Source organism: Acanthamoeba castellanii, assembly GCF_000313135.1.
Source record: "Acanthamoeba castellanii str. Neff unplaced genomic scaffold scf7180000084716, whole genome shotgun sequence".
NCBI classification, from domain to species: Eukaryota; Discosea; order Longamoebia; family Acanthamoebidae; genus Acanthamoeba; species Acanthamoeba castellanii.
In genome coordinates, this window is record NW_004457511.1 from 17,265 (window position 1) to 30,081 (window position 12,817).

The 12,817-nt window shown below is 62.7% G+C and overlaps 6 protein-coding genes across 6 annotated transcripts in view; 3 read left to right on the forward strand and 3 right to left on the reverse strand.

The window, feature by feature from the left end:
• Window positions 1-340, forward strand: part of ACA1_150590 (vacuolar ATP synthase subunit F, putative) — a gene marked incomplete at both ends in the record, with an annotated part of 1,033 nt that extends 693 nt beyond the window's left edge. Inside the window, one exon of the mRNA XM_004340805.1 lies at window positions 29-340. Within this exon, the coding sequence (XP_004340853.1) occupies window positions 29-340 (312 nt within the window). The remainder of the gene's footprint in view (window positions 1-28) is intronic.
• Window positions 341-578: 238 nt separating this feature from the next.
• Window positions 579-2,135, reverse strand: ACA1_150700 (uncharacterized protein; the record flags this gene model as incomplete). The annotated part of the gene is made up of 3 exons (XM_004340806.1): window positions 579-1,640; window positions 1,812-2,003; window positions 2,061-2,135. The coding sequence occupies 3 exons, from the start codon at window positions 2,133-2,135 to the stop codon at window positions 579-581; spliced, it is 1,329 nt and encodes a 442-aa protein (XP_004340854.1).
• Window positions 2,136-2,674: 539 nt separating this feature from the next.
• Window positions 2,675-5,514, forward strand: ACA1_150710 (uncharacterized protein; the record flags this gene model as incomplete). Its single annotated transcript, XM_004340807.1, has 6 exons — window positions 2,675-2,753; window positions 2,810-2,946; window positions 3,007-3,100; window positions 3,158-3,215; window positions 3,295-3,388; window positions 3,487-5,514. 6 exons carry the CDS (start codon window positions 2,675-2,677, stop codon window positions 5,512-5,514), a joined length of 2,490 nt encoding a protein of 829 aa, XP_004340855.1.
• A 910-nt stretch (window positions 5,515-6,424) lies between these two features.
• Window positions 6,425-9,430, reverse strand: ACA1_150720 (tetratricopeptide repeat domain containing protein; the record flags this gene model as incomplete). The annotated part of the gene is made up of 15 exons (XM_004340808.1): window positions 6,425-6,499; window positions 6,585-6,689; window positions 6,768-6,874; window positions 7,037-7,126; window positions 7,215-7,337; window positions 7,447-7,549; window positions 7,680-7,738; window positions 7,886-7,980; window positions 8,095-8,210; window positions 8,352-8,458; window positions 8,568-8,614; window positions 8,737-8,814; window positions 8,940-9,009; window positions 9,089-9,241; window positions 9,415-9,430. 15 exons carry the CDS (start codon window positions 9,428-9,430, stop codon window positions 6,425-6,427), a joined length of 1,344 nt encoding a protein of 447 aa, XP_004340856.1.
• A 251-nt stretch (window positions 9,431-9,681) lies between these two features.
• Window positions 9,682-12,363, forward strand: ACA1_150730 (uncharacterized protein; the record flags this gene model as incomplete). Its single annotated transcript, XM_004340809.1, has 5 exons — window positions 9,682-9,745; window positions 9,906-10,019; window positions 10,166-10,290; window positions 10,385-10,449; window positions 10,551-12,363. 5 exons carry the CDS (start codon window positions 9,682-9,684, stop codon window positions 12,361-12,363), a joined length of 2,181 nt encoding a protein of 726 aa, XP_004340857.1.
• A 187-nt stretch (window positions 12,364-12,550) lies between these two features.
• ACA1_150740 (AN1like Zinc finger domain containing protein) overlaps window positions 12,551-12,817 on the reverse strand; it is a gene marked incomplete at both ends in the record, with an annotated part of 1,525 nt that continues 1,258 nt past the window's right edge. Inside the window, one exon of the mRNA XM_004340810.1 lies at window positions 12,551-12,790. Within this exon, the coding sequence (XP_004340858.1) occupies window positions 12,551-12,790 (240 nt within the window). The remainder of the gene's footprint in view (window positions 12,791-12,817) is intronic.

The window sequence follows — 12,817 nt, forward strand, 5'->3', positions numbered from 1 at the left end:
TGGCTTCTTGCTTGCGGGTATCGGCGAGCTCAACAGCAAGCGCACGAAGAACTTCCTCATCGTGGACAACAAGACCAAGCTGGGTCAGGTCGAGGAGGCCTTCAGGGAATTCACCGCTCGGGAGGACCTTGCCATTCTGCTCATCTCTCAGCATGTGGCCAACGACATCCGCCACCTGCTCGACGAATACGATCGCCTTCTTCCCACGGTCCTCGAGATCCCATCCAAGGGTGCGGCCTACGACATGGCCAAGGACTCGCTCATGACCAAGGTCCTCCGCATGCTCGGCACCTCCGCTGACGCCCCCGACATCGACGACGAGAGCACCTCGCACCACTAAATGACCCCCATTTTCCGTTCGCCCTTTCTCTCTTCTCACGCCCCTTCACCACGTCAGATTGTCTTCTTGTTATTTAAGCAGCGTCCTCCCATAAAGACTTGGCCTCGCTACACTACATCAGATCCAAATCAAATAACAATCAAAGAGTGTAAATAAATAAGTCCTGTTGTGTTGTGTTTCCGTCATGGCGCTATCTACACCATGTCCATCACTCCATCTCTCTCTTTTCATTGCTTGCTCACACGCGTCCGTGCGCGTACTGCTGTTCCTCCGCCTCGTCGTAGTAGTGGTCCTGCAGGTCGGCCGCGGGGATCTCGTCGTAGCCTCTCCGGCGGCTGAAGCGCTCGTAGAGCTTGACGCCCACGGCGATCAGCACCAGGACCACGATCGCCAGCACGATCACGGCCAGGATCCACGTCATGTCCATGACGAACGGCGGCGGTCCATCGTCTTCCTCTTCTTCATCATCGTCATCGTCGTCATGGTGGCTGGGCGACGGCGACGGCGAGTGCGAAGAGCCGGCTGATGGCGTGGCTGACGGTGAGGGCGCGCTCGAAGAGTTAAACGACGGCGATGGCGACGGCGTCAACGCCACCGACGGCGTGTGGTGGAAGGTGGGCGACGACGACAACGACGGCGACGGCGTCGGTGAGAGCGGCGAAGGCGTAGCCGACGGCGACGCCGACGACGTAGGCGACGGCACGTAGGACGGGGAAGGCGACGGCGACACCTCGCTCCCCGCAGCCGACGGCGACGGCGACACCTCGCTCACCACGGCCGACGGCGACGGCGAAGGTGAGGGCGACGGCGACGACACAGCGAGTGGGGCCGAGGGCGCATCGGCGAGGACGGCCGTGTGGAGGAGGTCCACCCACGCGGCGCCGTCCTGGGTGCCGTCGGGCGCGGCGTCGGCAAAGTCCCAGGCGAGATAGATCACCCGCCCGGCGCCGTAGCTCTGCCGCACCACCGAGCATGGCTGGGCCGCGTCGTCCGCCGCGGTCGAGTAGAGGCAATACTGGTCGGGCACGCCGACCACCTCCCACGATGCGGCGAGGGCCGGGAGACCGGCGGCAGCGGCGGCGTAGGGCGTGCCGGCGACGGCGGAGGTCGCGAGGGCGGGCGATGATGAGGCGGCCGAGGCCTGCGCGTAGTCGAAATCGAAGAAGAGCTGGCCGAGCACCGCGGCATCGCGTCCGGCCTGCACGAAGAGGCCGCCGGCCGCCGTCCAGTCCCGGATCACTTCGACCAGCGACGAGGACCCATTGAAGTAGGCCACGGCGCTCTCGGCGTAGTTGGAGCCCTGGCCAGGCGCCGCCACCACCAACACCTGCACACCATTTTTATTAATTACAAATTTATTCATTTTAAATAAAGTGATTGATTACCCAAATCACACATATAGGAGTGAATAAACAAATAATAAAATAATAAATGATTACTTCAATAATCAATAACGGAAGGAGGAGTATACTTGGGAGGAGGCGAGGAGGAGTGCCCACTGCTGTGGGTCGGCGGAGGTCAGGAGGGCGGGGTCGAGGGTGCGGCTGGCGGTGCGGTCGGGGCTCAGCGCCTGGCGCACGCCGTAGGCGCCGCCCTCCGGGTCCGTGGTGCCCACCCACGAGGGGTCGAAGGCCACGGCCACGGACACCGGTGGGCTGCTCTCCTGAGCCCGCACCAGAACTATGGAAGGAGATGAGGAGAGTAGGAGAAGGAAAAGAACGAAGGCGAAGGTAAAGAGCGAAAGAGAGAAGAGCGGAGCGCGGTGGCCTCGCAGCGAGGCTGTAGCGGTTGTCATGGTTTGCTGCGATGTCCTCTCCAACAGCTGGGAGTATGTGTGGCGTGATGGCAGAAGCGAAGTGGGCGGAAGATGAAATCAGATAGCCGGTGCGCCAGCTTCTGGCGGCAAAGAACGAGGTTGTGCAGAGAAGTGGCACCGATGGCCCATTGGGCCAACCGAGAAGGGCAACGAGATTCTCAGTTCTCGCCCCGGACCATTCCGAGCATTCTTCGTTTATTTTCCTTTTGTGTCAGTTTAGCACCCGTTCGCAAAATAGTGGCAAAAAAAGAGAAAAGAAAAGAATGGCCAAAACCTCCAGGTTCAGACGCCGAGATCTCACTTCCCACCTGGCCCGCGTGCCCAGTTCTTTCTTTCGCAAGAAACACCGTGGCATTTGGGTTATGCGGCTTTGTGGGCGCCCCCTTTTCTTCTGACGTCAGGCCACTGCACCGCAGAGGCAGGTGAAGAGAGATTAATCTCTGGATTTTTGTTAGACTGGTAGACCTCCTGGCGAGGTGATAGACGGAAGGCCCTCCCTTGATCAGTCCTGAACCAAGATGACGCGCGTGGACAAGGCGACATCGGGTCTCGATAAATCGGATCCGCTCGTCGCTGAAGCTCTACGCAGCGTGCGAGGTCCGGAAGCCACATGTGACTGGTAAATCTCCACTCAACCGACCTTTCTCTTGAAGAAAAGAACGCAAGCTATGAGGTGGGGGCCGAGGCTCAGCTGAGTGCCAACAACAACAACAACAACAACAACAACCACAGGTGTTATTGCGTTCTGGAGACATCCGTCGACCGCGATAAGAATGCTGGACAGACGTGCGTTCTTGTGCTACGGTCGAATCCTCTTTCGTTTTCACGAACGGCGGGGTGTGGTGTGCAGGGGTCACCTCCTGAGCGAGACACCCAGCTTGGTGTTCAAGGCCAAGGGCGAGGGTGGGCTCACAGAGCTCCAGCAGCAGTTCACCGGTATGTAACCTCCTTCACGATTGACGTGCTGCCTCAGTGACTCACCACATGTTCTTGTTCTTCAGACGACACCGTTGGCTTTGCTCTGCTCAAGTACCTCTTCGGTGCCCAGCAAAGGGAAAAGTACGCGCCTCATTCTCTCTGCCCTCGAATGTACTCGTGGTGGCTCACCAACGGCGCACATGCGTACAACACACCACAGATGCGTGTTCATTGCGTGGGTGGGGGACGACGCACACTACTCCAAGAAGTCCAGGGCGTCGGCGTACAAGGGGGACGTCATCAAACTCTTCTCCGTACGCAGCCGCTTCTCGTCCACGTCGCTTACCCGAGTTGGCCACCACTCACTCTCCCTATGTATTCTTCCACCACCCTCATGTACATACATGAGCAGCCCTACAACCTGGCCATGCAGGCTTCCCACAAGTCTGAAGTGACCGAGAGCGACATCATGAACCGGCTGCGGGTGGGCGTCGGCGCCGGCTCGACGCGCCACAGCCTTCAGCCAGGCCAGCTGAAGGACCTGACCCAGTCTGGCGAATCCCACAACGGCACCAGCAACGGCACCAACGGGGAGGTGAGCGCCACCGACGAGGACATGCTGGCCTACAACCAGATGGACCAGATGATGATCAAGCCGCACGACCGCAAGACCAACTTTGCGCTGCCCAAGAAGGAGGAGAATCACCTCTCGCGCTACATGATCCCCGGATTCAACCCGGCCGCCGCCCTCGACATGTCGGGCAGCGGCGACGGCGGCGCATCGAACAGCGGCAACGGCAATCCGCCGCCCGTGTCGATGGTCATCAAGCGGCAGCGGCGGCGGTCGGCCAACAGTCTCTCGTTCTTCGCCGAGTTCCTCCTGCTGCCCAAGGACGTGCAGGAGCAGGAGCTCGACCACCTGGAGACCACGAGCTCCACCTCCACCCTCCAGCAGCAGCACCACCACCAGGAGGCCATCGAAAAGGCCAAGGCCAACCGGCAGGCCGAGACCGGGGGCCGCGGCATCCGGCTCAAGCGCAAGAGCCACGACGTGGTGGCCGAAGAGGCGGCGGCGAGCCGCGTGGTAGCGCCGGACTCTCAGCCGGCCGCCGCCACCGACACCACCGCGGCCTCCCAGCAGCCGGCCCCGCGCGCCGACGCCTCGGCGGCGGCCAAGACCGAAACGGCGGAGGCAGCGCCGCCGACAGAGAAGCCGACGGAGGCCGACTCGCCAGCGCCCACGAGCAGCACAGCGGCCACCGCCGTCGCCCGGAGGATTGCAGCCAAGGCCGGCGAGAACGAGATGGAAGCCAAAGAAGCGGCGAAGGCGAAGGAGGTGGACACGACCAAGAAGAAGCCGGCTGACGTTCAGGGGACGGTGACGGCCGAGGCCGACGCGCCGACAGGAGCGGCGTCGGCGGTGGCCCCCGCGGCGGCCGACGAACCTGCGAAGAAGAAGGCGCCGCGGGTGGGCCTCAGGTTCGAGAAGCTGGCGGCGGACCAGGAGCCGCGGCCAAGGCACACCCTCAGCGGCAGCCGCACGAGCCGAGACGACCGGCACCCGCTGCACCGCGACAAGGACAGCCACCACCACCATCATCATCACAAGAAGGACAAGAAGGAGAGCAAGGACGACAAGAAGAAGAACGACGACAAGAAGAGCGAGCAGAAGGGCGAGAAAAAGAACGAAGAGAAGAAGGGCGACGAAAAGAAGAAGAAGGAAGAAGAGGGCGACAAGGAAAAGAAGCAGCGGAGAGCGGGTACCACGATCGTGGCGCCGGGCGGGAACGTGATCGGAGGCCGCGCGCGGAGCGGATCAGGCGGGGGCGGCATCATGGTGGGCGGGAGCATGATCGGAGGCCGGGCGGGGTCCAGCAGCAGCAGCAGCAGCAGCAAGGCGGTGGACAAGGAGGGCGGGAGGGATCGGATGGCTCACCTCCACCGCGAGAGGAATGACGACGCGCAAACAAAGGAGAAGACAAAGGAGAAGGAGGAGGCCGGCAAGACGAGGGCGAAGAGCGGAGGAGACACGGAGAAGGAGGCCGCCGCCGCCACGACGACGACGACGCCTCACAAGAAGGAAAAGCGAGAGAAGAAGGAGAAGAAGACAAACAAGAAGGAGGAGGCCCACAACACGAAGGCGAAGACGAAGACAAAGAGCGGGGACAGCGAGAGGCCCACGGAAAAGGAAAAGGAAAAGGAAAAGAAGAAGGAAAAGGAGAAGGAGAAGAGGAGTGGAGCAGGAGAGGCCGGCGAGAAGGAGCGCGAGAGGGCGAAGGGCAGGGAGGGCGGCAGGAAGGAGGAGGAGCAGAAGGAAGCGAAGAGGGAGCAGAGGAGCGGCGGCGGCGGCGAGGCCGACGACAAGGAATCCAAGAAGGAGGCCACGACAGGAAAGAAAGAAGAAAGAGAAAGCGGAGGAGAAGAGCAGCGGCGAGAGTAGCAAGGCGCGGGAGAAGGACAAGAAGAGCACGAAGGACCGGGAGAAGAAGGCCAAGGAAAAGAAAGAAGCCGAGAAAGAGAAGAAGGAAAAGAAGGACGCAGAGAGAGAAAAAGAAAAAGAAAGGGGAAAGGAGAAGAGGCGGGAGCGCGGGAGCTCGGTCGGGGAGAGGAGCGAGAGGAGGGCCAGGGAGGACCGGATGAGGGACGACGCACCTCCGATGCCGGCGGCCGAGGCGGTCGCGCGCCGGGAGAAGGCGCGCAGCGGGCGGAGCGGCAGCGCCGTCCTCCACAGCAGCGCGCCCGGCGACAGCAGCAAGCGGTCCTACGCACGCGGCGCGGAGTCCAGCAGCAGCGGCAGGAAGGAGAGCGGCAGCTCCATCCGGGCCTCGCGGCCGGCGCCCGTCCAGCCCGACGAGAACGACGCGGCGCCGGAGAAGGCCACCACCACCACCACCTCCGCCAAGAAGAAGGTGGAGAAGGAGAAGGCCAACGGCGGCGGCGGCAGCAGCAGCAGCGGCAAGAGAGAGGAGAAGGGCGAGAGGGCGGCGCGGAAGGAAGAGAAGGGAGCGAGCAGGGAGCAGGGGGAGGGCGAGAAGGAAGCCACGCACCCGGCAGCCGCGGCGGCGGCGGAGGCGTCGACGCCAGGACCCGACGCGTCGTCGTCGAAGCACCGGAAGAGCGTCTCGGGCAAGGGCAAGGCGCCCAAGGGCTAAGCGGCGGCGGCGGCAGCAGCCCAGCGATGTGGGCAGCGCGATGGTGGAGGGCGCGCCGAAGTAAAAGGCTGAGAAAAGGCGGCGCATTATTTATCAAACCATGGTAACTCGTGCATGACCCACATGCACGCGATGTGTGTATGGGGAGTTGAAGGGACTCGATCGTCACCCCCGCCCGTAGGGCTGTCACCCACTACATCACTGGAGGAGGCCTGGGATGAACGTGTTGAGGAGGTGCATCGCGTTGGCCTCCGCTGCCGTCAGCTCCAACACCTGGCGGAAGCGGAGAGAGAGCAGAGAGCGCGTGAGACGACGATGAAGAGGAGCGGTCACTGAGGTGCGGTGGGTAGGGCAGTACCTTCTTCTGCAGGACGGTGAGGGGCTTGCTGGTGAGGTTGGACAGGGAGGGGAGCGCCGAGTTGCGCTGCGGCTGCGTCGGCCTCCACTCCTCGAACACGTACTCCTGCACAGTCCAGCCATCGCCACCGGTGAGCCCGACACCGGTGGCTCCACCAAGGGCGCGGGCGAGGGAGTAAAGTACCTGGCGGTGCGCGGTCGGCGTGGTCGATTTGTCGACGTGGACGAACAGCTGCGCCAGCTTGGCGTCGCCCGACTGCAGCTTGGCGATGATGCTCTTGTCCGAGGGCACTGATCGCGCACACCGCACACCGCACACCGCACACCGCACACCGCACACCGCACACCGCACACCGCACACCGCACACCGCACACCGCACACCGCACACCAGTCAGTCGCGAGGCGTGCACACAACACGCGTAATCGCACGCGGTGATGAGGCGGGCGCGCACGAAAGGAGTTGGGCGTCTGGATGCGCAGGAGGACGCCCTCGTCGTCGACCACCACGACCCGCATGCAGCGCCATCGGGTGCCCAGGTTGACTGTCGACCGCGGCCAAAGACCGCCCCGGTCCCGCGTGTTAGTTGACCGGGGAGAGCGAGATCGGGATTGGGGGCGCGCGTGGCGTACCGGTGAGCGAGGTGATGGCCTTGGCAAACTCTTCGGTCCGGAGCTTGGCGATGTTGGTCTTGAGGGTCTCCGAGATGGCCCGGTCTCTCAGCTTGCTCGCCTGCTTCAGCTCCGCATAGGCAGCTGCACGCATGTCGCGGCGATGTTTGCCGATCGCTGGTGTGAGAAAACCACAAACCACACACGCGCGCGCGCGACTAGAAATGAAGGGGAGGAGCAGGGGTGGGGGTACGGTGGGATTGCAGCCTCGCGAGTTCGATGGCCTGCTGCAGGGCGCGGTTGATCTCCTCCTTCTCCTTCTCCTCGTGGGCCAGATCGAGCGACTTTTGCAGGGCCTAATACCGGGGTACCCGCCGCGCACCCACAAAACCAATGGTTTTATACCGCCGCGTCAGCATCCCCTCCCCAATACCCGCAGCCAATCGAGGCGGAGTTCGTTAGGAAATGGGGGAGGGGGGGGGTTACATCGACAGCCTCGGCGTGCCTGTCGAGTGCCATCAGGGCGGTACCCTGGCGGTAGTACCCTGCCGTAGGTGAGTTTGGGGGGGGGAAGGGGGAAGGACAGGCCACAGTGTGCGCGCTCGTGTCAGCAGCCGCCGTGCCGGCGCCAGAGAGAGAGAGAGAGAGAGCTTTGATTGACGGGGTGTTGATTGGATAGGCGGGGTGCGCACCCTTGGGCCAGCTGGGCGAGAGGGCCACGGTGGCGAGGGCGTCCTCGAGCGCGCGTGAATGGGCGCCGAGCCTCGCATTCACCATCGAGCGATTGCTGGTTACGCCCCCCCCCCTCCCCGTCAATCTCCAAGTCAGCCACACTATGGTGGGTACCACACGACACACGACACACACGTCACATACGACACACATACGACACACACGACACCTGTAGTAAACGTGGTTGTCGGGGTCGAGGGTGATGGCCGTGCTGTAGTGCAGCACCGCCTTCTTGAATTCCTTCTTTCCAAACGCGGTGTTGCCCAGAACCTTCTCCTGCTCAGCCTGCATTCCATATAGGATCAATATTCCATACGTATAGGGTCAATATTTATTAATAATAAATATATCTTTCTTTATATTTAAAATAAATAGATATTTAAGCCTATCGAAAATAAGAATAATAATCGTGGGGGAGGGGCATACCTTCTTCTTGTCCGCCTCGGACACCACCTTGCTGCCGGGGCGTGGGGCACTCGGAGTGGGCGCGGCCTCGGGCTTGCGCTGCCGGGGATGTGAGGTTCCCTGCTCGTCTGCCGGACAACGACGACGACGACGACGACATAGCCCGAGGAAGTAGAAAAGGGGCGTCAGCCTCGTCGCGACGAGCGTTGATGGGAGGGGAAGGGAGCGGTCGTGTACTCTGGATGGCCTCTTCGCATCTCTTGATCCAGTCGCACCAGCCGGGGCTGCCAAGCATATTTGTGTGACACATATACACACATATAAATAAAAAATGATTAGTACGACGACGACGATGACAATGGGTGAGGCCTGGCAGCCCAAAGAAAAGGAGCGAGAGAGGCGGCACCTCTTCTGGTTGATGCGTTTGCCCCGCACGAACACCTTGTGGGCCATCTCGTACTCGCCCAGCTCAAACAGCGCGATGCTGCCACACCCGACGCCAGGCCACCATGAGTCGTTCGCCAAGCGCGAGCGACCGCTGCTGTACGACACACACACCCCTGGCGACACACACACACACACATGCGGGGCTCTCGGGAGAGGTGGTACCCTTTGCGCAGGTGGGCCTTGTCGTGGGTGGGATCCAGCTGGATGGCCCGGCTGCAGTCGTCCAACGCCTCTGCGGAGGCCGTGCGTGCGTGCAGGGACATGCGCGAATGTGAGCTAAGCGACCGGTCGGGGGACGGGGAGGTGAGTACCCATTTGGTTGCGCATGTAGAGGTGTGCGGCAGCGCGGGCGGCAAAGTGGTCTGCACGCGGCTGGGGCGACTGGTCGATGGCTTGGCTGTACGCCTGCAGCGCCCCCGCGTAGTCCTCATCCACGAACAGCGCGTTGGCCCTTTGGAACAGCTCTACACACACCACCCCCACACATAGGCACATATGTAGCGCATGAAACACACACGCACAGCGGGGGGGGGGCGCTTGCATTGGAATGGGAAAATACTGCATTAAAATGAGGAGATTGCGCCATGTAAATCGATGAACGCACTCCAGCTTCAGGAAGGAGGTGCGGTGATCATACCCTCAGCTGCCTCCATCCTTCGTGCTCGCGTGCTGAGCGCTCCTCTTCGTCCGCCTTTTCCTGCTCAGCAGTACTTTCGGTATCCCGTGGTGGCTGCGTGCTTGTCAAAACGTGGCATTATTATATCCAAAGTTTGCTCGGTTGGACCAACGGGGCCGGTTGGACGTAATATACACCACCAACAGCTCCCTCCGTCACGCAGCATAACACGTCGGGTGCCGGACCAGGGCCGAGAAGAGGAGACGAGGAGGAGGGTAAGGAAGAAAGATGGAGCAGAGCAGCCAAACGCTCCGCACCAGACGCCGCCCGCCAAGCGGGCTCCTGTCGAGCAGTACGCCCCCCCGCTCAACCCTTCAACCACTCCGAAGCTCTTCAGAGGCCCAACCCCCCCTCCTCCCGTTGTGCATCTGTCGTACTAATATAACTCCTGGAAATGGCCACATATTATGTGTATGGTCCATGATCATCAACAACAACAACGGCAACCTAAGGTTTGTCGGCCGGGGCGAGCGAGGCGCACAGCGTGGCCCCGACCACGGAGGGGGAAGAGTCGGAGGGCTCCGGCGACTATGACAGCGAAGAGCTCGAGGAGATCTTCTCCATCGGTACCGCACTCTTCCTTTCGTCCTCGTCCTTGCTCTTCGGGGCGGTGGTGGTCCTGGAAAGCCCTTGGACCCGGCGTGCCTTCTGATGTGCTGCACCACTGCTGTGGTCGGCTCTCGCGCATGCACGCGCATGCACGCGCATGCAGACGAGTGGCTCAAGGACCTGGACCACAACGAGATCAAGCACACGGCCAAGATCGAGCACAAGAAGCGCGAACGACGCGACCGATTCCCCAGGCACCCCCCCCCAAACCCTCTCCAAACAAGCCAAGTACCGCGCGCGCGATGGTCTTCTCTGATCTTTAGTCTTCCTCTCTGTTATCGTCACCACCTCGACCACCACTGGCTGCAGGCTGTCGGTGAAGCTGACGCTGGTCTTGAAGGGGAGCCGGAGCCGGGCGCTCAACTCGCCCAAGTCCGTCTCCGCTCGGTACGTCCCCCGGCGCATTTCCCCGCCTCTCCGTTTAGTCGACTCGCGCTGCGCACCTTGTGACGGCTGACCGCTGGCGCGCGCGCGTGCGTGAATGGCAGCCCGTCGAGCCCTCCGGCGCCGGAGGAGAGGGACGAGCAGGCTCGCACGGGGGGCAAGAAGCAGAAGCCCCGACCGCGGAGCCTGCCGCGGCCCCTCTCGCCCCAGCACCACCACCACCAGCAGCAGACCGGCGCCAAGCATGCCGTCTCGTCCGACGCCACCAGGCGCATTCCCACCATCAACGCCTCCGCCGCTGCCGCGGTGGTCACCACAGAGACGACAGCCACGGCGACCTCTTCTTCTTCACCATCATCGTCGTCCCCGAAGAGGCCCACGCTACGAGATGTGGCGGAGGGCGGGCACGATCGAAGCGACGCAGCAGCAGCGGCACGAGGGGCAAGAAACGGAGAAGAGGAGGAAGACGACGACGACGACCTGGTGGAGCACCCCTACGTGACAAAGAAGCGGACGAGCAGCTTCACCGCCTTCCTCACGCCGCGGCGCCGCGCCCACACCCAGTCCGACGACTCGCACCCGGCCGTGGCGAAAGTTGAACACAGCCCCAGCCGCCAGCACCAGGAGAGCCTGTGGCGACGTAGCATCACCCTCATGGGCTGGAAGTCGCCCCGCAACCACCACCACAACAAACAGCAGCAGCAGCAGCAGCAGGCCCGCAGCCCCCGACGCGGCAGCGACGACGACCACTACGATTTTAACTCCGATCCAGCTGCGGACGAACATCATCGCGAAGGTGCACGCGACGAAAAGAACGAAGAGCAGGGGGAGAAGGGGGAAGGCCACGACAACCATCATCATCATCATCATCAAGACAGGGCGGGCAGCGGCAAGCACGACCGGCGGGGAAAGAAGAAGCAGCGCGCGGAGGGTGAAGAGGCGGAGGAGGAAAAGAACGAAGACGGCGACGACGCCGGCGAAGGCGAAGCTGAAGGCTTCTGGCGTCGGAACTCGCGTCGGCTGAGCCTGCTCATCAAGTCGCCTCGCCGGCGGAACCACAACACGTCGGCCGCTGCCGTGGCGGTGGCGAGCGAGCGGATGGAGCACGCCGAGCGCACATCGTCGACGACGCAGGCCCGAGAGCTGCAGCGCCGGCGCGACACAGAGGTCGACGAGGCGTCGGCGTCGTCCATCTACCTCCGCATGCAGCTCGACTTCGAGGCCCGGCTGGCCGCGCGCCCGCCCACGCCCTCCCACAGCCCGCGCAACGACGACGACATCGACAACGGGGGCGCGTGGACGATCGATCATCAGTTCTCGGGTCAGCATCAGTTGCACAATCCACATCAGCAGCGGCAGCAGCGGTGGCTGGGTGGTGATGATGACGGGGAAGAGGTGATCGCGCTCGAGAGCGGGCGGCACTACGGGCGGCGGCGGGGGTCGAGCACTGTCTTGTACTCGCCGCGCCCGGCCACGACGTCGATGATGGCGGCGCGGGCGATGGAGCTGGCAACCAGCCAGGCGGCGATCAGCGTGATCGCGACCACCACCGCCAGCCAGGCGGCGGCGGCGAGGAGCGAGGGAGGCGACCAAGGGGAGGAGGGGCCGGCCGTACCGGCAGACGACGCACCGCACACGAGCAGCAACAGCAGCAACAGCAGCAGCCGAAGCGACGAAGCCGCTGCCACCTTGCCCAAGGCCAAGGCCAAGGCCAAGAAGAAGCGGAGGAAGGCCAGGAAAGAAGTGGAGGTAGAAGTGGACGTGGAGCGGGGGCAGAAGACGAAAAGGACGATGAGCGGTGAGGAGGGATCCGCGAGTCGGACGCCCACGCCAAGCCCGGGATGGCGAAGCCGCGTGCGACGGATGTTCTCCCGCGGTGGCGGAAGTGGAAGCGGCAAGGACCACAAGACCGTGTAGAAGTGCCCCCTTAGCTCGAGGATGTGCGCGATGCTAACAACTGTACACAGCGTGTAAATGTATTACCATAATTCAACAACACAAAGAGAGAGGCCTGAGGCAGAGCTCTCGGGGTCGAGCTCTTCGACCGCTGCGAGGAAGACGGTGCTCTGGCGGATGAGCTGCATGCATGGGTGCGGAGACTGCATCAGGCCTTGCCGGTGAGGAAGCTCAGGAGACCGCCAGAAGAGGAGGCGCCGCGAGCGTTGTTGGTGCTACGCCGGAGCATGTGGGCTGCCGTCATGGTCTCGCGGCGTACGACGTCGCAGTTGTGGTCGCTGGGCAGGCGGTGGCCGAGGCAGTACTGGTGGGAGCACTTGGCGCACTGGATGGGCAGCAGCTCGGTCTTGCGGCATCGCTTGACGGAGCATCTCTTGGTCTTCTTGCGCTCCCTGGCCTCCGACTTGCAGCCGTC